This window comes from Cupressus sempervirens, chromosome 5 (genome assembly GCF_028749045.1).
Source record: "Cupressus sempervirens isolate cs-2001-9-10 chromosome 5, ASM2874904v1, whole genome shotgun sequence".
Classification (NCBI taxonomy): Eukaryota; Viridiplantae; Streptophyta; class Pinopsida; order Cupressales; family Cupressaceae; genus Cupressus; species Cupressus sempervirens.
Genome location: NC_143122.1, coordinates 944377137 through 944404751, shown reverse-complemented (window position 1 = coordinate 944404751; position 27615 = coordinate 944377137). Strand labels below are relative to the sequence as shown.

General features: G+C 38.5%; 1 protein-coding gene across 2 annotated transcripts in view; it reads right to left on the bottom strand.

The window, feature by feature from the left end:
• The window catches only part of NOF1 (U3 small nucleolar RNA-associated protein), a 341291-nt gene that overhangs the window by 90391 nt on the left and 223285 nt on the right, over positions 1–27615 (bottom strand). For both annotated transcript variants that reach the window (XM_089833039.1, XM_089833040.1), the window contains exons 17-18: positions 27008–27054; positions 26845–26904 (exon numbers count right to left, since the gene is read on the bottom strand). In XM_089833039.1, the coding sequence (XP_089689165.1) occupies positions 26845–26904; positions 27008–27054 (107 nt within the window). The remainder of the gene's footprint in view (positions 1–26844; positions 26905–27007; positions 27055–27615) is intronic.

The following is a 27615-nucleotide window of genomic DNA, read 5'->3' as shown; positions in this document are numbered from 1 at the left end:
TGGTCTTCATTTGCATTGGATGCAGTTATTTATTGATGGGGTTTATATTTATCAATTAATTAATGGTGTGCTTTTATTACAAAGGCATTTTATGTTATTTGATGTTATAAAATAAAATTGTGAAGATGAAGCTTCTTAAGTGAAAGGAGTGAAGAAGAAGCAAGAAGCTAAGTGTTATTTGGTGTTGTAAATATGATCCTATTGTGTGTGAAAAGTATCCAATTGTCTATTTTCTTTTATGGACTTTGTGAGGGTTTCCGAGTTTGGTGTTTTCAATTCCCTTGTTGAGGTATAAGGGTTTGAAGTTGAGTGGTGCATTTAATCCATTGCTGGGTACCGTGGATTAAATTCTGTGAATTACTCATCTTCCTAAAGCTGTGATTACTGTGGTTGGAAGCATTTCTTTGTTTGCTAAGAAGTGTCAAGTCGAATTATTAAGTTTCCCTACTGTTTACTTCTGTTTCTGGGAAAGTGGTTTCTTGCAACTGAGGAGTTACATCTGAATCGACCAGGGCTGAATTGAATGCTTGATTCATATCTGCAATTTGGAAGGCGAATTTATATGTGTTTAAGGAAGTAGTATCTACCAGTTTGTAGCAGCAATTGACCCGATAAAGCATTGTCCCAACATCTGTTGTAGAAAGTATGATTTTGGGCAAGCACCCAGTTAATCAGCTATAGATCCAATTTTTTTTCTGCATCATTATACACCTGCGATCTTGGCTTGGGATTTAAATCCAAAGTAGCGAGGCTACCGTCTTCAAGAAAGCAAGACTACAACTTCAATCCTTGAGTTTACTTTAGAAATACTAAAATCTTTTTAAGAATATGAATTTAAACACATACCACGAAGGTAACAAAATGGCAGATGAACTGGTAAATAAAGGAGCAAATAGTATGGACTATATAGATCTTATCAATCAAAATCCAATCTAAATCCCAATAAGAATTAGTAATAATATAATGTTGTGCAGGGGCTGCTTCCAAGTCTGCAGACCTGCGTTTTAACTTTTAACCATGACGGCATGCATTTGGTTTTAATGGTCACCGTGCATGGTAAGGAGCCTACGCAGTTATTAGTGGAAGCTACGATCAGACTGGGATGCTACACATCTACTAATTTGGTCAACTGTGGCTGCTAAAGAGAATTATCAATGTTTGTTGTGAGGCACACTGGAATTTTGCAGTGGCTATTGAGGCAGATTGTTGGTTCTCCTAACTTTCATACTCTGCATAACAATCCAGGTTCTCTTTGTAAATGTATAGAATTCATGCATCTCAATTTCCAGTTGTCATTGTCATGTAAACAATCAGAATTTCTTTGGTAAGAGGCTTCTATATGTTGTTGAGTATTTGCTGCCATTGCATATATATATATATATATATATATATGCATGTGTATATATTCTGTACATATAGATATATATACATACATATATACATATATATATGTTTGTATATATATGTATATTTATATATGTATGTATGTATAAATATATACATATAAGTATATATATGCATACATACATATATATGTATATATATATATATATATATATATATATATATATACACACACACATAAATATATATGTATATGTATGGACAGGGATATTGTAAAAAGTGCAGGCATGGGATACTAGAGAGTGTTGTCAAGGGTGAAGGCTGGGGAACGGTGTCCGGGAGTAAGGTATGCCAGAAGTTTTTCAGGTCATGGGCGAGCGTGACATAGAAGGATCACTGCTTCTTGTGACGAAGAAGGCAGTAATACGAGGAATGGAACTGAGTATCGGAGGGGGAATGAGCAACAAAGGAAGTATGCAGGGATTGGTGGGAAGACTTGCAGTTATTATCATACCACTAGTTTAGGATTTTCGGCTAGTGAGGTGAGTCGGGAGGGGGAAGTGTGCTGGGGGATGGAGAGGAGGGTGGACTCTCGAATTCCGGCAGCCAAAGGATCGAAAATGTACAAAGCTTGGGAGGAATCAGAAAAGCAGTCTAAGGGGGGAGAAGTCGTCTAAGGTGGAGGGTGAAGAGGTGGCAGTTGCACTCGGAGAAGCGGAAAGTGGTGCAAGGGATTGAGAATTATGACAGGGGCGGAGCAAGGAAGGTGGGGGCAGGGGACAAAGTGGATAATGAGGCTGAGGTTCTCAAGCAAAGGTTCTCAACCTCAACATTGAGCAATCTATCGTATAATTTCTGATAAGTTAGGCATGGCAGCAAAGGCAAGAAGATATTGCATTCAAAAGGTCCAAAGACATAAATGAAAGAGATAATGAGTCTCCACATAATATAGAAGAGGATCTTAGCCCTACGATTGAGAGGGAGATACCTATAGAGGATAGTGAACCTTTAAACCCTACTCCTGAACCTATTGATACTATTGTTACTCAAAAAAGGCCTCTTTGGGCAAGGGAAATAATTGAAGAACCACAAAACTACGCAACCCCAAAGGGTACATTTAGAGAAAGCAAGAAAACTAGAGGCTTCTCAAACAAATGTTGCTCTCATGAGTAAACTTATTAAGTCTAAACCTTCTAATGTTGAGGAAGCATTGCAACATCAAGTTTGGAAGGATGGCATGATCGAAGAATATCAATCTATTTTAAAGAATGATTATGGGACATCATACCGAGACCTAAAGGAAAATCGGGTGTATCATCCAAAAGCCTCTTCAAAATGCAAGTATTAAAAAACATAAGGCAAGATTTGTTGCCACAAGATTCTCACAAAACGAAGGAATTGACTATGAAGAGACATTCGCCCCAGTTGCTTGTTGCATTGAAAGGGAGGAAAATTCAACAGATGGATGTAAAGACCGCATTTCTCGATGGAATCATAGAAGAGGAAGTTTACCTCGAACAACCAAAAGGATTCATTATTCCTGATCGAAGAATATCAATCTAATCTAAAGAATGATATCTAGGACATCGTACCTAGACCTAAAGAAAATTCAGTTGTATCATCCAAACGGCTCTTCAAAATCAAGCATGCAGTAGATGGAAGTATTAAAAACATAAGGCGAGATTTGTTGCTAGAGGATTCTCACAAAAGGAAGGAATTCACTATGAAGAGACATTCGCCCTAGTTGCTCGTTACACCTCAATCAAGATAGTAATTGCTATTGTTGCGTCAAAAGGGTGGGAAATTCAACAGATGGATGTAAAGACCGCATTTCTCAGTGGCATCATAAAAGAGGAAGTATACTTAGAACAACTAAAAGGATTCATTATTCCTGATCAAAGAATATCAATCTATTCTAAAGAACAATATTTGAGACATCATACCTAGACCTGAAGGAAATTGGTTGTATCATCTGAATGGCTCTTCAAAATCAAGCATGTAGCCGATGATAGTATTAAAAAACATAAGGCAACATTTGTTGCCAGAGGATTCTCACAAAAGGAACGGATTGACTATGAAGAGACAGTCGCCCTAGTTGCTCATTACACCTCAACCAAGGTAGTAATTGCTATTGCTGCATCGAAAGGGTGGAAAATTCAATAGATGGATGTAAAGACCACATTTCTCAATGGCATCGTAGAAGAGGAAGTAATAAGTATACTTAAAACAACCAAAAGGATTCATTATTCTTGATAGTGTCTCTCATGTTTGTAAATTAAAGAAGGCACTTTGTGGTCTCAAACAAGCCCCTCAAATCTGGTATGAGATAAGAGACAATTACCTCTCCAATTTAGTATTCCCCAAAAAAAGATGGAGATCCTAATCTTTACTTCAAAGTAGTATATAGTGAGATGTTAATTCTCAATCTTTATATTAATGATTTACTAATTACAGGAGAAGATCGTCTTATCACCAAATGGAATTAAGAACTTGCTTCTCAATTCAACGTGAAGGATTTGAGTATCCTAACTTATTTTCTTGGCTTATTAGTATGGCAAGAAGAAAATTGCATTATTCTAAATCAAGGTAAATATACCATTAATGTTTTAAACAAATTCAGAATGATGGATTGCAAGCTATGTCTACACCAATCGAAACAAATCTATATAAGCTAAAAGAAGCAGCATCAAAATTAGAAATTGTTGATCCCACTCTCTACTAACAAATAATTGGATCCTTGATGTATTTGGTAAACACCAAACCAAGCATTTCCTATGCAATAAATGCCCTCAGCCAGTTCATGTTTGAGCCTAGAAAAATACACCTTATTGCAGATAAAGATATTATGAGATACCTATGAGAGGCTATTGGATATGGACTAAAATATGATAATGTAGATCTAACTCTACATGGATATTCAGACTCAAATTGGGTTGGAAATGTTGTTGATAGCAAAAGTTCCTCCGGATGTCGTTTTAGCTTGGGATAAGTCATGATCTCCTCGTTTAGCAAGAAGCAAACCTTAGTTGCACAACGCTCTACTGAAACAAAGTACATTGCAACATCCGTGGGAGCTCGAGAAGCCATCTGGTTGAGAAAACTATTAGATGGTTTGTTTGGACAAACTATGGATGCCACAATCATACACTACAATAACCAGAGTTGTACAAATCTATGAAGCTAGAATTTTATAATAGATCCAAGCACATTCAAATTCCCTACCATTATATTAGAGATATGGTGGAGATAATGTTATACAGTTGAGATACATTAGCACTGATGGGAAAACTACAGGTATTCTAACCAAGCCTCTCTCTAAGATAAATGGTAAAATTGTAAATTTTATTTGAAGTCTCAATAAATCTATTGTACAAATATTTAAAAGATGTTTTATATTAATAAGCACTTTTATCATGTGTGTTATTGCATGATCTTATAGAAACGTTATGAAAAGTGACGATCTTTGATTGATGTTTATTTTTGGTTAATATTGTAAAGTAATGTCTTTAACAATAGCTTAAGCTACTATCATGATAGATATAATATGGTTGATATCTATGCATATATTATGATAGTTCATATCTCTTATTTAATATTAACTAAGTAGTGTGAAATGTAATGTCCCCGTTTTTGGCAAGTTTGTGCAGTTGATGGAGTTAGCTCACTATAGCGACCCTCATGAGCTGAAAGGGTGTTTTGGGGGTCCCAGCTGTGGATTTACTATTTTTAGTATGTCTATTTTTGGTAGTTGCTATTTTTGGCAAGACAGTAGGTAGCCTCAACAGTTGGTTGTCACCTATAGTTAATAAAGTTAATAATTGCATGAGCTCTTATTTATTCATTAATTATTAAGTTGCATTATTATAATAATGTTTATATTATTATAATAATGACATTAAGTGTTATTTTTAAAAAGTGTGTTGGAAAGTTTCTAGTGTTGAGTTCTTTTGGGAAACTTCCACAATTTCTGAAGTGGATTTTTTTGAGAAACATTGGCCAATGAAGGATTATAAATGAGAGCTCATTTCATTGGGAAAAGCACACTTGAATATATATTTGTTTTTGGTGCCTTTGTGGCTTTGTTTTGAGGCTTTGAATTTTGTTGCCCTTGCTGAGGTATAAGCGAAGCTAAGAAGTACTTCCGAATCAGTGCTGAGGTAAAATAATTCAATTTTATCTCCCTTACTGTTATTGTCTGTGGCAGGGAGGATTATTACCATGGAGGAGATTACATTTCTGGGGTTTCAGAATTTGAAGATTTATTATCTGATTATTGACATTTGCTTTTGGTATTGTCGGAGGGTTTGAAATCTGAATTGTTATTCCAATTCAATATTGAAGTACAGTGAATTGTGACGGGTTTTTTCATCTGAGTTTTTTCTCTACCTCAAACTGTGTTCATTGTAGCTGAGGAGTGATAATTCTCCAAGGGAATTGGTAATTTATTACTTGTGTTTTATCCTTCACAATTATCTGCACAATTGACAACTCCTTTACTGTTCTGCCTGTGTCTGGGAGATTAATTGGTGAGTGACAATTCTAGAAATCGATTGCACCGTATTTCTGCCTGTAGCTGCAATTTATCTACTGAATGATTGGTGAGCATTTTAATTTACATTTTTACAATGTCTGGTCCCTGATTCTGCCGTCACAGATCTGTGCATACTTGAGCGATTGATATTTCTCATAGCTGGATGTTACTTCAAAAATCTGGGCAGCTACATTTGGTGTGTCAACTCTGCACCCAGGGTGTGGTTTTTGCTATGTATTGGAACAGAACAATAGGGTGTTTCAGTCTGCAATTGAGGCTAGCTTTGGCATCTACACCTCTGCCCATTGGAAACACCAATATCGGGCATCATTACCCAGTCTCAGCAAGTTCGAGTGTGGACAATTAGTTCTGCAAAAATTGCAGTTTTTTCTTGGATAGGCATGTGAGCAATTCGAAGGACAAAATTCATTCACATAGTGTATATGATCTGTTCAGGCATAAGAACTTCCAGGTTTCTTAATGCATTGGAATTTCAGTTTGTTCCTACAGTAGTTTTGGTGGCAACAAACGTTATCATTTGGCATTCAATTGTGAGATTTATATTTTGCTAAGTTGCAAGACAGTTCCGATATTTTTATGGTGGGAGTTATAGTATTTAAATTACATTATTTCATTTCACGACCAATTTGCTAAAACCAATCTGACTTGGTAATGGACTTTCTACACTAATAGTTTTACTTGCATAATCTAAGATTTGAGTAGTTGCAGATTTTAAAAAATCATAGCTGAATTTCTCGCCAATTGATTGACGAAATGTCAAACCACTGATTAGTGTGGAAATTGATGATTGTTTGAGCCATAACTGATAGGGGTTATTACATGAAACTACAACACATATTATTGAGATATGTCATGGTGGATGCTTTGAGATATAAAATTCATGGATATGCCTTGAACAAATATCTTCTTCACTAGGCATCATGAGACTTGATGTCAGTGCACATACCAGAAAAAATATGAATAAGGTGAATATCATATGATTGGTATTCAGGGTCATACCATACTCCTGATGATATCATGAGGTAACATCTATTATAATGAATGTCATGTTAAAATTTATAGCTTCGATTGGATAAGTCCAATTGACAAAACCAAATCATTACATGATCTATTACACTTATACATTTGAAGTCTATCCATTCTCTATGATATTGTTATGTATATTATTAATAATTAATGATTATTAGACTCACACACGCACATAATGAGAAATATATACATATATAATGATATACATACATACATACATACATACATATATATATACTATGTCACACAGCTCGCCGGATTTCATGCATGAAATTCAAATTTGGGCGAACATCAAACTGTTTACCGTACAGGTAAAGTAAATGAACGCATACAGAAAGTAACAGCAGAACAGTAGCATAATATTCGCAATAGTAAGTGAATGATGATTTACAATGATCCTAGACGGGATATAAATACTACCGCCGAACCTTCCCGAAGGAGTCCGTCGGCCACAAATATTCTATCCGCTACAAATTATTTACCGCCGGACCGTCGGCTATGGAATACCGAAACATCGCCGGACCGTCGGCTACAGAATATAGAAACATCGCCGGACCGTCGGCTACAGAAACACCGCCGGACCGTCGGCTACAGGAACACCGCCGGACCGTCGGCTACAGAAACACCGCCGAACCGTCGGCTACAGAAACACTGCCGGAACCATCCAGTCGGCTAACACCATCCCCCCCAAAAAGAAAAGTCGTCTCCTGACGACTTCGTCCCGCTACATCTGTAGCCTCTGCTAACACAATACTGTCTCCTTAAGCTGACCTTGATAGCCATCTTTGCTGCTTTCTCTGTTTCCAATTCCTCGGTACCCTGAGCCCAATGTCGCTGCACTGCCTCCAACTGGATGATCAGCTCCTCCCGAGCTCTCTACGCATCCACCAAGACAGCCTCACAGCCAACACCTGCTCCCACTACATCTGGCACACAGAAAGTCCATGCCTGCAGCGACTTCAACTCTTCTCAACTGTTCAGACTCCCACGACTGATATCCGCCACGACTGGGGGTCTAGGGGGCAACGCCCCCGGCGGGGTCGAGGGGCAACGCTTCGAAACCTACACAAAAATGCACGGAACACACCATTTCTGTCATTATCTGCCGATTCTGCACTCTTTCTAGTAACCACTGCTCCTTCCCCTTCCGTTCGGCATTGTCTGTTACTCATTCCGAACAACTTGAATCTGTCGTTGTTTTTTTTTCTTTTTTCTTTTTTTTTGTGTTAGCAATTATTTTTTATAGAAAAACCCCTCAGACCCATCTTCTACACAAACTCAACAATCTCTCCTCACTCCAACAATCTTTGGCTGAAACACTCTGGCAATGAGAAGCTCAATAAGTCTTTCAGCAATGAAAATAATCAAACACTAGAAGGCCAGTCGGAGTCTTTCCCCTATGCTATTCAAATGTCTTCCCTGCGAAGTTAGCTGGCAGCGAATTCTGTTCCATCCATGGCAAATATACTGGAGGAAGGTTACAAAACACGCAGCGAGCTTTTGTTTTACAACCCCGCGGACAGGACAATCACCCGCGGAGAGTTTCTTTCAACCCCGCAGATTGCTTTCGCGGACAGGACAATCACCCGCGGACTGCATAAAAATCATCAACAACGAAAGGAAAAGAAAAAAAAGTTTAAACTCCGCGGCTACTGATTCGGAGGTTCAAGTGCGCAGGATTTGTTTGTTTTCTGTCCACGGGACTTTTTCTTACCCGTGGACAGACTTTGCCCTCGAGGATTTTTTTCCACCCGCGGACAGACTCTCCCCGCGGGGCAAATTTTTTGATTTTTTTTTTTTTTTTTCAAATAACAGGGGTACCTGGGGCACCTTTGGACGACGCCGCCGCCAAAGAGTGTTGTACTGACGACGAGGGAGGATGCAATGACGACAAGAACTTCCTTGCACGATATGGTTTTAACTTCGGTTCGTTAACTGACTGAGCCATCTCCTGTCCGTCCAAGGTCGTCAGTTTGATTGCTCCATTGTCGCCGACCTTCCAAATCTGATATGGTCCACCCCATTTGCCCTTAAACTTTTCCACTTTGATTTCATTCTGACCGTCGTACGGCTTACGTTTGTTCTGTGTCACCCCCGTCGCCCACAGTGCCTGCGGTCGTCGCGCAACTAGATTATTTCTTTGCTGTCGGTGCCCTTCCACTAATTTTATGCTGCGGTGTAACCTTTTCTTTCCGCGCGGTCCCTTCACCATGTACCGGACAGTGGGATCTTTCGTTTTTCTGTGTTCAGACTGTATGTTCTTCCCCTCAGCTTCAGCCACGGCAGCTTTTCCTTCTTCCGCTTCCCTGCATTCCTCCAGACATTCCTTTTTCTCCTTTTTCTCATCTTCGTCGACCGTTAACATATTGCTACTCGGAAAGAGTTCGTAGTCTTCTATCTGCCAATGGTAAAGGCCATTCACCGAATCCAGGTCGTCATCATTCGATCCTCCGTCAAGTCTCAATACTCCTCCGTCATCCGGTTCCGTTCTCCTCTGACCTTCGTCATCACTTTCGCCTTCACTATCAGAATCTGACAATGCTGCCTCCTCGCCGACCATTTGCGTATGCAGGTCAATTATGAATCTTTTGCCTCCGCGCTCCATTGATAGGGTATTGCGTTTCCAATCATGTTGTACTTTTGCTTGCACCAACCAATCCCGTCCCAGAATAGCATCATAGCCTTTTTTTTTTAATGGAATGACCACAAAATCCAATAAAAATGGTTGCGTACCAATTGTTACCGGTTGCGCTTTCAGAATTCCCAACGGTTTGATTCCATGTTGGTCTGCTGTGAGCAACTGAAATGCAGGTGGCCACAGCGTCGGCTTTCCCAACTTCTTCCAAGTATCCTCCGGCAAGACATTCACGCCGGACCCTCCGTCAACAATTGTCTCTGTCAAAACATTTCCCAAAATCCCCATCTCGACGACCGCTGGATGCCGTCCGGAGGTGAGTGCCAACAGCATTGGGTCTGTTGCCGTCGCTTCCCTACTGTCCCTTCCTATGTCCTCCGTTGCTTTCGGAAACGGTGTATGATTCAGAATGGCCGTCCGTAACTGGGGCATTGTGAGGAGGTCACTTATCTTGACCGGTATCTCCGTTTGTAAGATCTGTCGTACAATGTTTTGTTCTGCAAAGTTCCTTGCCAAGGTGTCGGTGATATCCTTCAACTGAGATGTCCCCGCCGACGATGCCTTTGCAATGTCCGCCTGTGCTTCCCCCACTTTTCTCTTTTCCTCCGCTTGCCTCCGTGTAATTGCCAGAACCTCCTCTACATCCGTGCCAACAGTGATCAAGTTTACTCCAGCCTTTGGGCACTTGGAATCTTCGTGATCGCCGGGTCCGCACCATCTGCATAATAATTTTGGTGTGTTTGGCGCTGTACAATCCCGCGCAAAATGACCCCATAAATTACATGCCCGGCATTGAACGAGCGGCCGTCTGTTTGCATCATACTCAGTTCGACTTCGGCTCCCATTATTATTGTTATTGGTTGCATTGTTGTTATTATTCCTGTATCCTCCAGATGTAGCACCGGCAGTATTCGCGTTTCCGCTACTACCCGACAGGGAAGCCTCCTGTGTGAGAAACACCTGCGGAGATCCTCTTGTCTTCATGTTAAAGGGGCAGTCCTTTGTCGAGTGTCCCATAATCTTACAGATGTCGCATAATTGGTTCTTCGGACACGATCCTTTAGTATGCCCGTCTGTCTTACACTCCGTGCACCACAGCTCACTGCCTTTTGGCTCCTTCTGCATGTTTTTAAATTCCTTCATCATGCGAACCATATCCTTCTGTAGGGCACGAACCTTCTTGCTGCTGCCTTCATCGTCGCTACTATCATCTCCGACAGGCTTGTCGTCATCAGAATCAGATGAGCTAGTTTTCTTCTTCTTTGTCTTTTGTTCACTTTCAAGATCGAGGGCTCTGTTGTAAGCATCGGCATATGATGACGGTGGCACAATTTTCATTTTCCTCTGTAGTTTCGAGCGTAGGCCGTCCACAAACCACCTTTTCTGCAATCCGTCCGCTGGCTTGCTTTCCATTTTTTTTATTAAGTCTTTCAATCTCCTGGCATAGACACGAACAGTTTCGTGCTTCCCTTGCTTGGTATTGAAAATTTCCGCTACAATTTCATTATCATCCCGCAAGAGTTTAAATTCCACCAAGAACTCCTTTTTAATGTTATCCCATGTATCTAGCTTCTGCGGATCCATATCCGAAAACCAATCAATCGCGACACCCCGTAGGGTTGCCGAAAATTGCCTGGCCCATTCGTCGGCATCTATGATTCCATTTGCCCGCCAGATCGTCTCACATGTCTTACAATGTTGGAGGGGGTCGGCTATACCATCGCCTTCAAATTTTGGTAATTTTTCTTTGGGTCCTGCCATAACCCTGGAGGTCTGCACTCCTACAGTGGTCGGCACTCCCACACCGGCAGGCTGAACTCCCACACCGGCAGTCGGCACTCCCACACCGACAGTCTGCACTCCCACACCGGAGGTGTCGACAGCTGCAACCCTTGGTGAAGACGGAGGATCCTCCGAAATTGTTTCCCGCGGAAGTCTATCCTGGACAAAGAGGTCACTCCACGCTCGTGCTGCTCTGTCGGCACTGCGAGCCGTGCGAGTTGATGCTCTCCCGTTTGAATTTTCTTCCCTCGGCGAACACAAATTCAAGAACTCCTCCCGTGCTTCTTCCACCAATTCCACCCGTTGACGAGTCTTCTCCAACAATTCTTCCGCACTTCGGTTTCCGTCTACGATCCTCTGAAATCTTCGTCGGCGTTCGGCTTGCTGTGCTAGAATTAAATTCTCTTGTGCAATACGGATTCCATCTTTTCCCTTCGCCTTATTTTGATCCTTGTTAAGCTGATTTGGCATTAATCTTCATTCCTCCCACCTTCCAGATTCATAAGGCAACGGCGCCAAATGTTTACCGTACAGGTAAAGTAAATGAACGCATACAGAAAGTAACAGCAGAACAGTAGCATAATATTCGCAATAGTAAGTGAATGATGATTTACAATGATCCCAGACGGGATATAAATACTACCGCCGAACCTTCCCGAAGGAGTCCGTCGGCCACAAATATTCTATCCGCTACAAATTATTTACCGCCGGACCGTCGGCTACGGAATACCGAAACACCGCCAGACCGTCGGCTACAGGAACACCGCCGGACCGTCGGCTACAGAAACACCGTCGGACCGTCGGCTACAGGAACACTGCTGGACCGTCGGCTACAGGAACACTGCCGGACCGTCAGCTACAGAAACACCGCCGGAACCATCCAGTCGGCTAACACAAACATTTTTATAAAATTCGTTGAAATTCGAGTTTATATTTGCATGGCCTTTGAGACTAGCTTTTTATTTAAATCATAAACATTCATTCATAGTTTCTAAACACATTTAAAGGTTTTCGACTATTTTATTGTATAAAATATTGCTCGACTTCACTGCAAAACTCATTGTAATGGGTTTGGCTACCAAATATGTGGGAGTTGATCGTTTAGGGAGGCACAAGTCAAGCTGAGCCAGGTCCTACAAGTCTTCCTTTACTTTACGCTGAGTGACTCCATTATTTGCACGACTCCATTTCATTCGGGTTTTTGCAATCGTCAAAAGCACAGTTTCATCTTTTCTACTCACGACTCTTCATTTGTGCTATTAGGTCCCGTTTTAGGTTTTTTTTCGTATCATTCTCGTTTCATATGCATATTATTATCATTATGTTTTTGGTTTATTTTACATTTAATATTAAATGCATATTATTAAAAATTTAAATATACATTTTTGTGTATGTATGTATGTATTATTATGTTTCTGGTTTTTTTTTTTTTTTTTCAGATTATTTAAACTATCATAAATTTTATGTTAATAATATTTAACAATATTATTGTGAACAAATTATTAACATATATTTAAATATAGTTCAAATTTAATAAATGAGCCAATCTTGTTATAATTATTTCAAATCCATTTAGCAATGTAAAATTACTTTGGTAATTTATTAGATACATTATTTATGTATTGAAAATAAACATATAAGACGAACTTAGTGTCAAATTTTTTTCCTTGCCAAACTTCATCCGAATTTTATAGATGACAAACATGAAATCAAATTTGAATCTTATGACATAGCATATATATATATGTCATAATCATGTGTTTTTATTAATCAAATAGATATTAATTATATGATAATATCATTAATGATGAGATCAACCAAATCATATTGAATGAGTACCAATCCAAATAAATATTATGATAGATTGTTCTAGAAGTGGATTATATATGATCGAACATATTTCATTGTTGTTTGAACATATTGCATTGCTATTGATGACACATATTCTGATCGCACATCATATATATCCCAATATGTGTTTCATTGTCTTTAGTGGCATATTAGCCGATCAAAGGTTATAATTAATAACTGTTATGCAATGATGGTATTATATGTATGGGCATGTCTCTACGTTATGGGCATGTATTATTAATGACTGTTACAAAATATACTTACAGATCTAGATTCTTAACTTCTTGTATGTCTCTGCAAAGAAAAAAAGAATTATACCAGACTGAAAAGAGATCATAACAATGTTATTTCAAGACATATTTTATATTGAAAATAATTAAAATACCTCTGTTTATGATCTGATCCATAATTTTACCAAATTCAACATACAATTCAAGCAAGTATACATCTTTGTGGTTGTAAGCGATCCAGATTTGTCCACAAAGGTTTGACAAGCAAGGTGATACTTACATTTATCTTTTTTTACATACCTTACTTTATTACAAAGTTAATTCTACAATGGGAGGCTTAACTGAGGTAAGCCCCTCCACCCCAACAATTTCGTCCTTTCTTGTGTCTAGGTACAGATTCTGATCCAAGAGTGCAAATCTTAAGGTGCAGTTGTAGTTACAGTCCCAAAACCCTCGGTTTTTTCCCTTTAGGGTATAGCTCACCTCAAGATCGACCTATATGGGTATAGGTTGAACCATGACCGACTTGTTCTTGCAACTTTTAGATTTACACAGTAGAAACATTCAGCTCTCAAGTTTCCAGACCTCAGTCCATTGCAGGTTTCAGTACAGTCTGATGAGGTTTCCACAAATGTGAAGCAGCTTCCTCTACTAACCCTCAAGGTGAGTAAATCTTTCATCTCCTTTCATTACACTTACTTTGATACACTAGATATGTTATCTTGGTGTTTTTCATTATGAGTATGCACTTTACATTTCTTGCATATTCATCATATCTCTTTCTACAAATGTATACATTCAACAAAAAGGCCCCCGAAAGATATGCTAGAATTAACATCTCAAAAGGACCTAGATCTTGCATTAGTTGCTTTACTCATTTGGGTTGTGCTAATCAAATTTAAGCCTTTTAGGGGGTCATATTTTAGGATCATCTTTCCAATGCATTGTGGTGAAGTGGGACTCTATCATTGATAACCATTTCCTCATTTATATTTTGGTGAATGTAATGCATTAGACTTCCTCTTTTGATCTTGGTGTTAGAATTCCATTGCATACTAGTAGGTTCATCTCCATATATATTTTGGTGAAGCCGACTTTTTACATTTCTTCATTACAACTTCTTGATTCGGTAGTTAGATCCTCTTTGTGTGTTAATTATTATATCATTTATTTACATCTTCTTTGTGTCTTTGCTTTGTATGCATGTAATACCTTCTATTTATCGATTGCATTACATCTTCTTTTCCTTTCATTCCTTTGTCTATGAGCTTTATCACATTGGGTCCAACCTATAGTATTTTGGTTAGAAGTTGTAGGCTCATGGATACTTTTTTTCCCAAATCCTCATTTCCTAGGAATCTTGATGAAACCAACATGATCCTTAATGATCCTAATCCTCTCACGGAGATCAACTCTTCCCATTATTCCCATGATGAGAATGAAGCATTAAGGATTCCTCCAACTCAACTACAAAAGCTTATTCATGAGTTTGAATATTCGTAATATTAGATAGCACAAGAAAATCACAATCGAGCGGCTATATATGCTTTAGAAGGCTTAAGGAAACTCCATAATGGTGAACAATGTCTTAACCTTTTGTGTAGCATTGCCAATCTTATTAATTCAAATGTTAAACCCATGACGGAATGTGCTCAAAAGTTAGGATATATTCCACCTTCTACAAGTGTTGACACTTCTTTGCCTCTATCCACTTCTATTCCTTCTATCTCTACTTAAGCTCCACCTCTCATCACTACTTCAATTCACGCTTCCAATTTTACATGTGATTCTTAATCCTATTCTTGCATCTCCTACGATTGTTCAATGTGTTCCACCACCTTCATCTATGCCTTCGTACTATCATGTTCCTTTTTCATATTCCAATCTCCCTTCTAAGAATGCTTCTAATTTGATTATTGCCTCTACAAACATTCCTTCCACTTCAAACAACTTTCCATACATTTCTAATGTTTCTCCTCCTATCCTTTCTTCCACCCATTCTACCAATAATAGGTTAAGAAACCATGTCTTCTTTGATTCATTCTCATGATATTGCTAGTCCTTTATTAATGGAGCCACACCCTACATATCTCTCTGGGGTCCTTTAGCATTGGCTCCCATCTACTTCAGATTCAAATTGACCAACATATTGACAGAGAGGACAAGCTATGTGGCATGGCGGAGGTGAAAACTAAGACCCACTTCACCTTTCGATCACCCACCTACTACGAGATCAAATGGAGACTCTACTACTTGTTCTTAGATTGTAGGTCCCTCTCAGCCTTCTTCAGATACATGGATCAGCAATGGCTTATGCTTAACCTCAAGCAAGCCAACCAGCTTCGCAAGTACACTTGCAGCGCTTATCCCCCCAAAGATAGGAGCTGGAACAACTTATTACCACCTTTTTCATACCCTTGTCTTTGGCTTGAGGTGTGAAGCAACCATCCAGTAGTCCTATCTTTGGCCAATCTAGATCTGGGAGGCCCCTCAGTAGGTTTACTTGGCCACGTCAGTCCAGTGATAGTCAGCGATGGCCCAGGGCTCATTCTCACCCTAGACAGTACTCTTCGGTGCTAAACTTCTTCAAACCAAGGAAGCACCCCTAGTCGTTGCCTTGGTGTCTCTTCTTCCCTTGCTTTCTTGTTTGCTTTTCCTCAAGCACCGTTTGGTGCTCCTGTTGTTGGTTGTCGCCTTGTTTGTAACCTTTCAATCCATTAGACCCTATCGGTTGTCTCTTGTTGGACATTAATAAATTTATCTTATCTTTCTTATCTTATTATCAGTGTAATCCCAGTACTAGGGTACGTCAAGATGGTACGACAATGGGATGAGTTTTTGCGATGTGGGGAAAAATGGGCTTCATTTTTGGGATGGCGAGGGGACAACAAGGGGAGGATGACATAGGGAGGGGTGTTGAATAGTATACATATAGAACTTGAAATGCTAGTTACAAAATGATGTTTTAGTAGAACATACCAAATTAAAATACTTGAACATAGAAAAATTGCAACATGAACTAGAACCATTGAACATTCATATTACTATCCAATAGTAACATTTAAAAATCAAAATTCAAATAGAAATTCCAATACTCGTCTTAGTGGCAGCATGGTTGCGGAATGGTGGAGGTGGGTGCTTGGGTACTCAAAGTACCCAATGCAGGGATGTCACAGAGATAGGTACTTCAAGGTTTGGGAGGGGGTACGAGTCCCCGTGTTACACTGCTTATTATCCCACAAAGTATTGAAATTCCCCATCTTGAGACATATAATAGTAATGGTGATTATGTGACTCGTGTGAAAACTTTCAAGGCCTTGAGTAGTGATTTCTCTCACGACTATAGACTCGTAATAAAGTTGCTCACTAAGACCTTTAGAGACAAAGCTTTTCAATGGTAATGTTCTCAGTGTTTACCGTATGGGGTAAATAGATTAATGCATACAGAAAACAGATAAGAACATGTACACAACAGTACTCCTTTTATTATTCACATATATGTCAAAGAGATTACATAGTGCTTCCAATGATGATTACAATAATGATCCAAAGTTCATATCAGACGGTGTACATATGCCATTCTGAAGGGGTGACTTAACCATTGCGCCCATTCGGATATAATTAATTTTATTTGTCAGCTACATAACAATTACCGACAACATGCTAATCTACCTGTCGACTAATTTATAACTTTATCGACAACATCATCCCACCCAAAAAGAAAAGTCCTCTCCGAACGACAATTACAAAATATCCACCCATGCCACTTTCTTTGCTTCCAACTCCTTGGTACACTGAGCCAAGTGTTGCTAAATTGCCTTCAACTGGATGATCAGCTCCTCCCGAGCTCTTTATGCATCCACTAAGATAGCTTCACATCCAACACCTACTCCAAGTGCCTTAAAGCGTATCACCCCTCTTGAAAGGCTTGCTCTAGTGCTCTCTCTACCTCTGGTAAACAGACACTCTATGCTTGCAGCAGCTCCAGGTCTCATCAACTGGTCACACTTCCCATGACTAATAACTACACCGACTGGGGATCTAGGGGGCATCGCCCCCGTGGGGTCCTGGGGCAGAGCCCCAAGTGCGCTCCCTATCATGATATAGGGCAAGGTCAAGGAGCAAGGCCCCATCGCCAAGACCAAATTAGCACTCTCAAACCCACACAAAAATCCATGGAACACACCTTTTTTGTGATTTTCTTCCGATGCCACACTCTTTCTGACAAATACTTATGTACGGCTACAACAATTCCTTCTTCCTCTATTTCTTTCTATTGTACGGCTACAACATTTCCTTGCTGGATGATCTCCTTCTGTGATTGTCTTAGCCATCCAATAAAGTGACTACTTGCTTGGTGTACAAAAATGGCTCTTTTTTTATTTCATGCATTGGTCATACACTTCCCTTTTTCTCCTTTTGAATTCTTCTTTATGGCCATACGGTTTGTTCTCTTTTCTACTAACACATACCGTACGATCCTTCTTCTCCCTTTATATTCTTAGACCGTACGGATCTTTTACCTCTCCTTCAGTTTTACTGACTTCTCCGTACAAATGCAAAGTTGCACGGGTTTTAATTTTTTGCTTTAACTCGCCTACTGTACACCGTATGGCTTGTGTGCTCTTAGCATAGAGTCTATGCTTTGCTTCTTTTTCTATCGTACATAGTACGGTCTATGCTTTGCCTCCTATTTTTCCCAAATCACCGTACGGACTTTTCTTCCTTCGCCTTCTTATACCATACACCATATGAGCTTTGCCTTCCTTCCGATCCACCGTACAGTTCTTTCACTGGCACCTTCTTTTGTTCACCGTACGGCCAAGTCTTGTCTCTCCTTTTCACCATGCTTTTCCCGTTTTCCCTCTATTTCTTCTTCATCGTACACCGTACGGACCTTTCATTTTACATGTTTTTTTTCCCTTTCTTCCATAAGGACTGACTTTAATATGCTTGTCTTGCTGCTACTAGTCGTACGACCTTTATTTGCATCTCCACTCCTTGTCTGCATACGCCATAAGTTTTAATTGTTCTGCCCAGCCGTACGCTGGCTTTCAGCTTTGCTGGAGTTTTTGTACAGTGCTGTATGGTAATAGTACGATGACTTTAAAACTCTCTTTTTTCAACTTTTTTTGTTTTATTTTTTTGTTTTCTTCTTCTTTTTTGTAACTATTGCTCCTTATTGTTCGTCGACAGGGGAACAACTCTGGCATGGTATATTTTTAAATTGGAACCGTTCACTGTTTCTAGAATTTCTTGCCCATTCAATGTCCATAGCTTTATTGCTCTGTTATCAGCTACTTCCCGGATTTGGTATGGCCTGACCCATTTGACTTTAAACTTCCACGATTTAATTTCGTTCCGTCCACCATACTTCAACACCATCTGTCCTGGTTGAAACTTGTTTAACTTTAGGTGTTTATCATGCCACACTTTGTGTCTGTTCTATGTCACCTTTGTGGCCCATTGTGTCTGCAATCGTCGCTCATCAAGTTTATTTAAGTTACGCGATCTCTCCCTCAGGTTTTCCATATCGCCCAGTTTGTTTTCGAAACTTGGTACCATGAATTCTGTCGGCTGCCGCTCCTTGCCGTCAATAACTGTATTCTTGATTTTAAAACCTTCACTTCATACTATTGAAGCTTTTATTAAGCCCTTCTTTGTTTCCTATGCAGACCGTATGATGTGTTTTTCTTGCTGCCAGCACCTTTCTACTATATCCGTCGTTCGACGTAACATTTTCTTTTTGCACAGTCCGTATATCGTACGGTGGAATCTTTCCTTTTTTTGGGTTCGTACTGTATGTTCCTCCCTTCAATGTTTTTCGTAACCGCATTTCCTTCTTTTGCTTCTCAGTATTCCTTCGGACATTCATTTCCCTCTTCTTTCTCACCTTCGTCGACCCTTAACATATTATAGCTCGGAAAGAGCTCGTAATCCTCCATCTACCAGTGGAAAAGGCCGATCACCAAATCCAAAGCATCGTTCGTCGATCCACCTTCCAACCATAGGAATCCTTCCTCGTTGGGTTCCAATCACTGCTTTCCTTCACCCTCTTCTTTAGAATCAGATGATACAACTTCTTCACCAACCATTTGTGTGTAAATCAATAATGAATTTTCGTCCTTTGCTTTCCATTCATAGTATATTCTTCTTCCAATCATGCTTAGCCTTTGCTTGTATGAGTCATCCTCAGCCCAAAATGGCGTCATATCCTCCCCTCTTCAACGGGATGACGACAAAATCAAGTAGGAACGACTGTGTTCCAATAGTCACTGGTTGCGCCATCAGGATCCTAAGAGGTTTAATGCCGTGTTGGTCCACGATTAGTAATTCGAATGTCACAACGTCAGCTGTCCTAACTTCTTCCAGGTATCTTCTGGTAGGACATTTACCCCGGAACCTCCGTCCACAACTGTGTCTGAAAGGACCGTTCCTAGTATACCCATCTCTACGACCATTGGATGTCGTCTGGATGTGAGATCTAGCAGCATTAGGTCCGCTGCACTTGCTCTGCTTTCCTTTTCCCTTCCATGTTCTCCTAGTAGTTTAGTAATCGGGGCTATGTTTGTGAGTGTTGTTTGTAGTTGAGGTATTGTGAGGATCAGATCATTTAACTTGATTGGTATTTTTGTTTGTAATATCTGTCGTTTGATGTTTTGTTTTGCACAGTTCCTCGTTGAGGTGCCGGTAGTGTCCTTCAACTATGATTTCTCTGCTGCATTGCTTTCTCAATTTTCGCCCGCGCTTCTTCCAATCTCTTCTTTTCTTCCGTCGGGTCGGGGTACAATTTTGCTTGTTTACGAGTGATTGCTAAGACTTCTTCGTCCTACCAATGTTGATCAGATTCACTTCTGATTTCAGGCACTTGGCATCTTCATGATCTCCAGGACCGCACCATTTGCATAACAACTTTGGTGTATTCGTTGATGTACAGTTTCGTGCAAAGTGGCCCCACAAATTGCATGCTTGGCATTGAACCATCGGGTGGTCGTTTGCATCGTACTGAAATCAGCTGCGGCTCCCATTATTATTGTTGGTATTGTTGTTTTGCCCTCTTCTATTATTTATGTACCCACCCGAAGTGGCACCATCATTGTTGGTGTTTTTGCTCCCTCCTAACACGAAAACCTCCTGTGTCAGGAGCACTTGTTGATGCCCTCTTGTTTTCATATTGAAGGGGCATTCTTTTGTGGAATGTCCCATAAATTGACAGATATTGCAGAACTGGTTTTTCAGACAGAATCCCTTTGGAGGGCTCGGACCTTCTTATTGTCCTTTTCATCAACACTGCTATCTCCTTCTGAAGACGAGTTGTCTGAGTCGGATGAGCTGCTTTTCTTCTTTTTCATTTTCTGATCATTCTCTAAGTCCATCACCCGATTGTATGCTTCGGTGTATGATGATGGTGGCACAATCTTCATTTTCTTCCTTAACTCCAAGTGTAGTCCTTCAATGAACCATCACTTTTTCAACCCATCTGCTGGCTTACTTTCCATTTTATTTATTAATTCTTTTAGTTTTTTGGCATATATACGGACTGTCTCATTTTTCCCTTGCTTTGTGGTGTATATTTCTACTACGATCTCATTGTCGTCTCGCAGCAATTGAAACTCTGTGATAAAATCCTTTTTAACTCCTGCCCATGTAGTTAATTTTTGGGGATCGGCGTCACCAAACCAATCAACTACTACACCCCTAAGGGTTGCTGGAAATTGTAAAACCCATTCATCTGTGTCGGTTACGCCATTTGCTGTCCAAATTGTTTCGCATGTCTTACAGTGTCTAATTGGATCGGCCATTCCATCACCATCAAACTTTGGCAATTTTTCCTTTGGTTCAGCCATTACTATTCGAGTTGGAGGTGCTTGTTGTATACCTGTGTTGTTCTGTACACCCGTGTTGTTCTGCACATTGGCGTTGTTCTGCAAACTCACTTTGTTTCAAACAGTCGTCTTATTTCCAACAACTACGTTACTTGGTGAAAAAGGGTTTTCCTCAAGCGAAGTTGTTTGTTCCGGAAGTGTATCGCAGACGAAGAGTTCACTCCATGCTCGTGCTACCTTGGCACTCTGAGTCATGCGAGTTAATTCCCTTCCGTCTAGATTCTCTTCCCTCGACGTATACAAGTTCAAAAATTCCTACCTTGTTTCTTCCACCAAATTCAACCACTATCGAGTCTCTACCAATAATTCCTTGGTGCTTCGGTGGCCATCAACAATCTGCTGAAACCTCTGTCTGCGCTTGGCCTGTTGTGCCAAAATTAAAATTTCTTGTGCTGTGTGTATTTCATCTTTTCCCTTTATCTTATTTCTATCCTTGTTAAGCTGAGTCGGCATTAGTCTTCATTCCTCTGCCTTCATTCCATGTCCATTGGGCGACGACGCCAAACGTTTACCGTATGGGGTAAATAAATTAATGCATACAGGCAACAGACAACAACATGTATGCAGCAGTACTCCTTTTATTATTCGCATATATGCCAAAGAGATTACATAGTGCTTCCAATGATCATTACAATAATGATCCAAAATCCATTCTGGACGGTTTACATATACCATTCCGAAGGGGTGACTCAATCATTGTGCCCATTTGGATATAATTAATTCTATTTGTCGGCTACATAATAATTACTGACAACATGCTAATCTACCTGTTGGCTAATTTATAACTTTACCAACAACACTCAACCTCTTTATTCCATTGATTCTTTCCATAAGCATGTTCTCACTCTCCTAATTCCATTGATTCTTTTCAAAAGATTGCTAATGGCATCATTCAACAATTTCAAAACAATATTGGTCTTCAAATTCTTTGACTAATTCGATGCATTGTAAACAAGGTGTTAAAGAAAAAGTTAGTGACTTCATTGGTAAGTTTAAGCATTTGCATGCTCAAATTTTTTATCTTGTGCTTGATGTTGATGTACAATGCATATGTGTTTCTAATTTACAAAAGGAAATTAAAGATAAGATTCTGCTTCCTAAATCTTCTTCCTTCTCACAATTGTGTGCCACTAGTGCTTCATCATTATAAACTTCAAGTCAGTCAACTTGAGAGGAACAATCCAAAGGCTATTGTTTCCATTGACAAAAGTGATGCCACCTCCAATTTCATCAAGTTTCATAAACCTGACAACTTTATAAAAATAAACAAATCGTCCAACATTTCATATGCATAAGTGGCAACATCCAAAGGTGTAGGTCCTTTGTCCTCTATTTTTAAACCTTCTCGTAAATTTTGCTCCACTTTATGAATCTTTGCCTTATGAGATGTTGAAGTTAAAGACAAATTTGAATAAACTTCCTCCTACTAAACCAATTCACCCAACCAAGCCTCCTTGACTCTTTGATCCTCAAGCTCTTTGTTGATATCATCGTCAAATTGATCATGATATTGAAAATTATGGTACATGACCTTATTGATTTTAATGCTATATTTGTTGATGTTGATATTAATCAAGAGAACAAATCTGGTGCACCAACAAATCAATTTGCAAATCTACACTAATCCTTTTCCATCTCATTCAACTAACATTATTGAACAACCTTCTTCTCCTACAAACATTAATTATGATGAGAAAGAAAAAGTTCTCTTTAGAGTATCACTAGGTTTGTTGGTATTCCTTCCTTCGATATCCTTGTTGATCATATTTGTGCGAAGAATGTGATAATTGAAGAGAACCTTTTTAGTAAATACTTACAAAACAATGTCTATGATGAACTAATGTTTTCATTTAAACTTGCAGTTGTTTCCTTTATCCTTCCCAGGATTCCATATCTTTTCCTATGGAAGTTTGAGGTAAAACTTTGGGTACTACCTTTACGGTCATTCCTACTTCTAATTGATTTCAAGTTAAACATGGTCTTCCTTGCCTTACCCCCACGCAAGTTGTAGCCTCTCCTATTTACAAATGTCTTAAATTTCCTCATGATGGCAAGATCATGACCATTTACCATAGTCTTTATCATCCTTCAATGCCTTGAGACTCAATTGACCTTGATTTCTTTTGTCCTTCTATACCTCAATCATCTCAACCTTGTCTTGATTATCTCATCCAAACATACCAAGCCTTAAAGATAAAAAGGAAATTTGAACTTAGTAAACCTAATGATGGTCCTACTCGTGGTCTTCTGTCATGTCCCCTACTTTCCTCTAGTAGAATTTAATAATAAGATATAATATAATATATAAATAATTTTCAAGGCAAAATATGGTTTACCAAATTGATAATTGAAACATTCATAATAAATTATAATATAAATTATTATTATGAATATAATAAAATATATAATGATAATATATCATCTAGTTATTATTATAATAATAATATCCAATGCTTGAACAAGAAGATATGTACATTTTAATTGAAAATACGATTAATAAATGAAATTACTAAATATTATAAGTAATAAATTGATCAAATAAATAATTAAGTGTTTCTGGAACAAACACGTCTCTTCCACACACGACCTCTCATACTCAACGGGTATAAGATAGGGGCGGGAGGAAGACTTTCGAGGAACACAAAAAAGATATATGCAACTATTACAAGGCGGATTGAATAATCAACAGGAAAGGAGAGATCAGCGACAAAGCAATAGGCGGGAAGAGAAAACAAACAAGAATGTTTGCATAGGTTACAAACTACATCATCCAAGAGAAATCACTCTAGTCTGAACACGTTGCTGAAGGAAGCAGATAGAAACCGCCGCTGTGAGCCATGTGTGCCAGGAATCGATCAATCCATCCTTGTCATAGACCATGGCTAGTCGTGAAAGACAATGACGAGAGTCCATTTAATACCTCAACCAAGTACTTAGTCATGCGAGTTTGAATTATAACAGATTTCCACCAAGTTGGAGACAACAGTGGCTCAATATCGCATCTAAGAGAAAACACCAGAGCATTTAAAGGAAGGATCAATCCAGCTTACCAGAAACAAGGCGGATGTTATGGAATAAACTATCATCGATCAAGGTCAAGCATCCGACACTTCAGACAGGAATAGCAAGGAAGAAGGCACTCCAATTCTCTCTAATCCAGATCCATTGTGGTATACAAGATGGAGACCTAATAGACCCATCATCAGAAGGCAATTTGGGAAAGAGGGAGATACCGGAAGAAGAAAGAATGATATAACGGATAAAACATCAAATAGAACAGATGGTGAACATTATATCTAATGATTAGTATCAAAGAAAAATCTTTAACATCCAATAAATCTGAGACCAACCACCAATGAATGGTTAATCAATTACTAAAGGCCAAGGCCAAGTTAACAGTTATGAACTTAATCAGCACACAATTCAAATCCAGTCAGCTGTGAGTTATCAATAAGAGAGCTTTACACATCTTGGAATGGAAAGATCAGTATACATACATATGCAACATAGATTTATAAGGGAATAAGGAATCCTACTATATAGTAGTGAACAAGTCTAAAGTGAAGATAAAGGAATAGATATCGGATTAACATAACTAGATTAGCTTTTATATATCCATTCAGTAATAAGGGAGAAGGAAGAATTATATTGGATAGAGAGAAAACCAAATCATGATATATCTAGTTCTGAACACAAGTTATCGCTTATTCATTTTGAAAAAGATGGAGCACTAATTAGATATAATTCGTATGGAAATAAGGTGTTAACAAAATGGATGAAAAGAACAAAGATTATTAGTTACTCATATTAGAAAGATTTATCTAGTAAAAAAAAATCAACGTATTCAATTATAATTCAATCCATCTTACAATCCTTAGTTGATGGAATTTTTCATTCAAAGGCAAAATTAAGGTAGTTACATCAAGGGACATTACATCTTCTGTCGACCCCATCTATTTGTCCCTTATATGCATATGTTTCACCTCCTCTTGCTTATACAGATCCTTCCCCTATGATCTCTCAACCTAGTGTGGATCCTTCTGTTCTCCCTCCTAAAGAAGAAAAAGACCCAATGTTGACTGACCTGATCCCAACTCAACTATCTAACAAGACCAAACATAATCGACATGCTCGTGGCTATCATCAAAAGCGTCGTGCTAGAACTTGTGAAAGTGCTTTTCAAAACATTTCTTCACCTCCTACATCTCCTCATACTTCACTTCCCTCTGACCAACCCATGCCTAAGGATAGGAGGAAATCAAAAACAAAGAAATTAAAATGAATAAACAAGACAGTGTTATTCATATCTTAAAATTTATTACAATTAATTTAGATGAAGCAAATACTCTTGATGATGATATTCCTAATGCTAACAATGATATTCATGGTAGTGATTTTGATGACATGTATGAGACTATTGACATTAATCGTGATTTACCAATTATGCTTTCGCAACAGTTATTGTATCACTCTTAAGTAACAAACGAATACTGTGACCTATCTTCATAGCATGGTCCAACAAGGTCTTTGTTTGAATCTAGCTATTGTTCCATCTATTGTGCTTGATGTTGCTCCTCTTGCGAGTTGCCCACCTTCCCTAAACACTATAGACTGAAGGAAAAAAAATCACGCCTTGGCGAGTTTTTGGCTTTATCAAAGGCTTTTGAGAAAGAGTTCAAATTTCTTTGAGACAATAATGTTATGCAGGACAATAAATTCCCACAATACATAATATTATGTCTTGAATGTTTCTAAATTTGACTCTGACCCTTTTTCCATCAACATTTGGGTTCAAACTCCTTGATCCATCCTAGGATATAGAAATATTGATTTATTTCCATTGCACGGCTAAAGAATGATTTCTATAATCATTATAATGCTCCCCATGCTTATATACGACATATTAGAAGCATTTCTATAATTTATAACGTTACAACTAATGAACACAAGGGCACTATTATGAATATCATACAAACATAGAAGTACAAGCATGGGATTATAAGAAGAAAAAGAAGATTCATACCAAAGCTGTATTTTCCATTTATTTATGGAATTGTTCTCCCATATTAGTCTACTAATAATTAATTTATTGTTTTTACCTTCTTTTCTCTAATTTTTTAACATTAAAAATAAACAAACCACAGAACTAGTCTTTTGAAGAAAATCCCATTTAACCAAAAGTACAAGATTTTTTAAGTCAAGAAAAACAACTCTAGAAAAAGAAACATTAAAATATGTTAAATAAAGCCGAAAAAACTATAAAGAGTAAATAAATTAAGAGTTTAGACCACAAACTGTGAACTACAGATTTTGTTCATCAATGTTCATATCGCTGATTATATTATATTCTACAATACATACTTCATGATGCATAAATAATTACTAGATGCTAGTAGTTCATAAATTTTCAATTAGCCTTCTTTGTACAACGTTGACTTACAAGCTAAGTACAAAGTTCTAAGAACAAAAAAAGCCAACTCTTGCAATTGCAACTTAAATCTCAATGTGCTATAGAAGACACGATTAAATTCATACCTGGCGTACTTGAAGCAACACCTTTGGGAGAACACCATTGTAAACAGACAACAACTTTACCTGCAAAAAAATGATTTATTCAGAAACTATGTCAAGATTCTTGAGTATAATAGATGTCAAAAGGAGGTGAAACCATAACACAAGTGTCGTTAGGAGATTGTACCTTTCCCCGATAGTTAACACAAAAACGATTGAACAATGCATTTATGTCTGCAATCAAAAACAACATACTATCACATGTCATAACATAGAAAACTTTTAGGTCATATAAGAATGCAATACTTTAAAAGTCCAATCTATTAGCTCTTAGACAAAAAGTACAATTCATAACAAAGCTTAAAAATTTGTTATTTGTTTGTAAACAAAGTTGAAAAAATTGTGCAAGTTGTAATGTGGTATAACAAAAATAGTAACTGAGCCCTAAGATTGTCATATCTTTTAAATGCTGCATTTTAGTTTTAAGCTGTCATGATTTCTATTTACAAATGGAAAAAAACCTATGTTACTAATTCGAGTTCAGGTTCAAGTTCAGGTTTGAAGAACCGGTTTGCTGGAATGGCAGAATTTTGAAATGGGGCTTGGGCTCGTTAGTATAAAAACATGTGTATACATACATATACATATTGAGATCAAAAAAAGGCATTAGTCAATTCACAAACAGTGCCAATGTCAATGAGATCAGTTGCACTAATGGCATCCCTTCTTTCTAAGTTGCGGAATGCTTATTACTTTTTCATTGTAAAAGGAGCCCGTTAGTTTGTAATTAACATC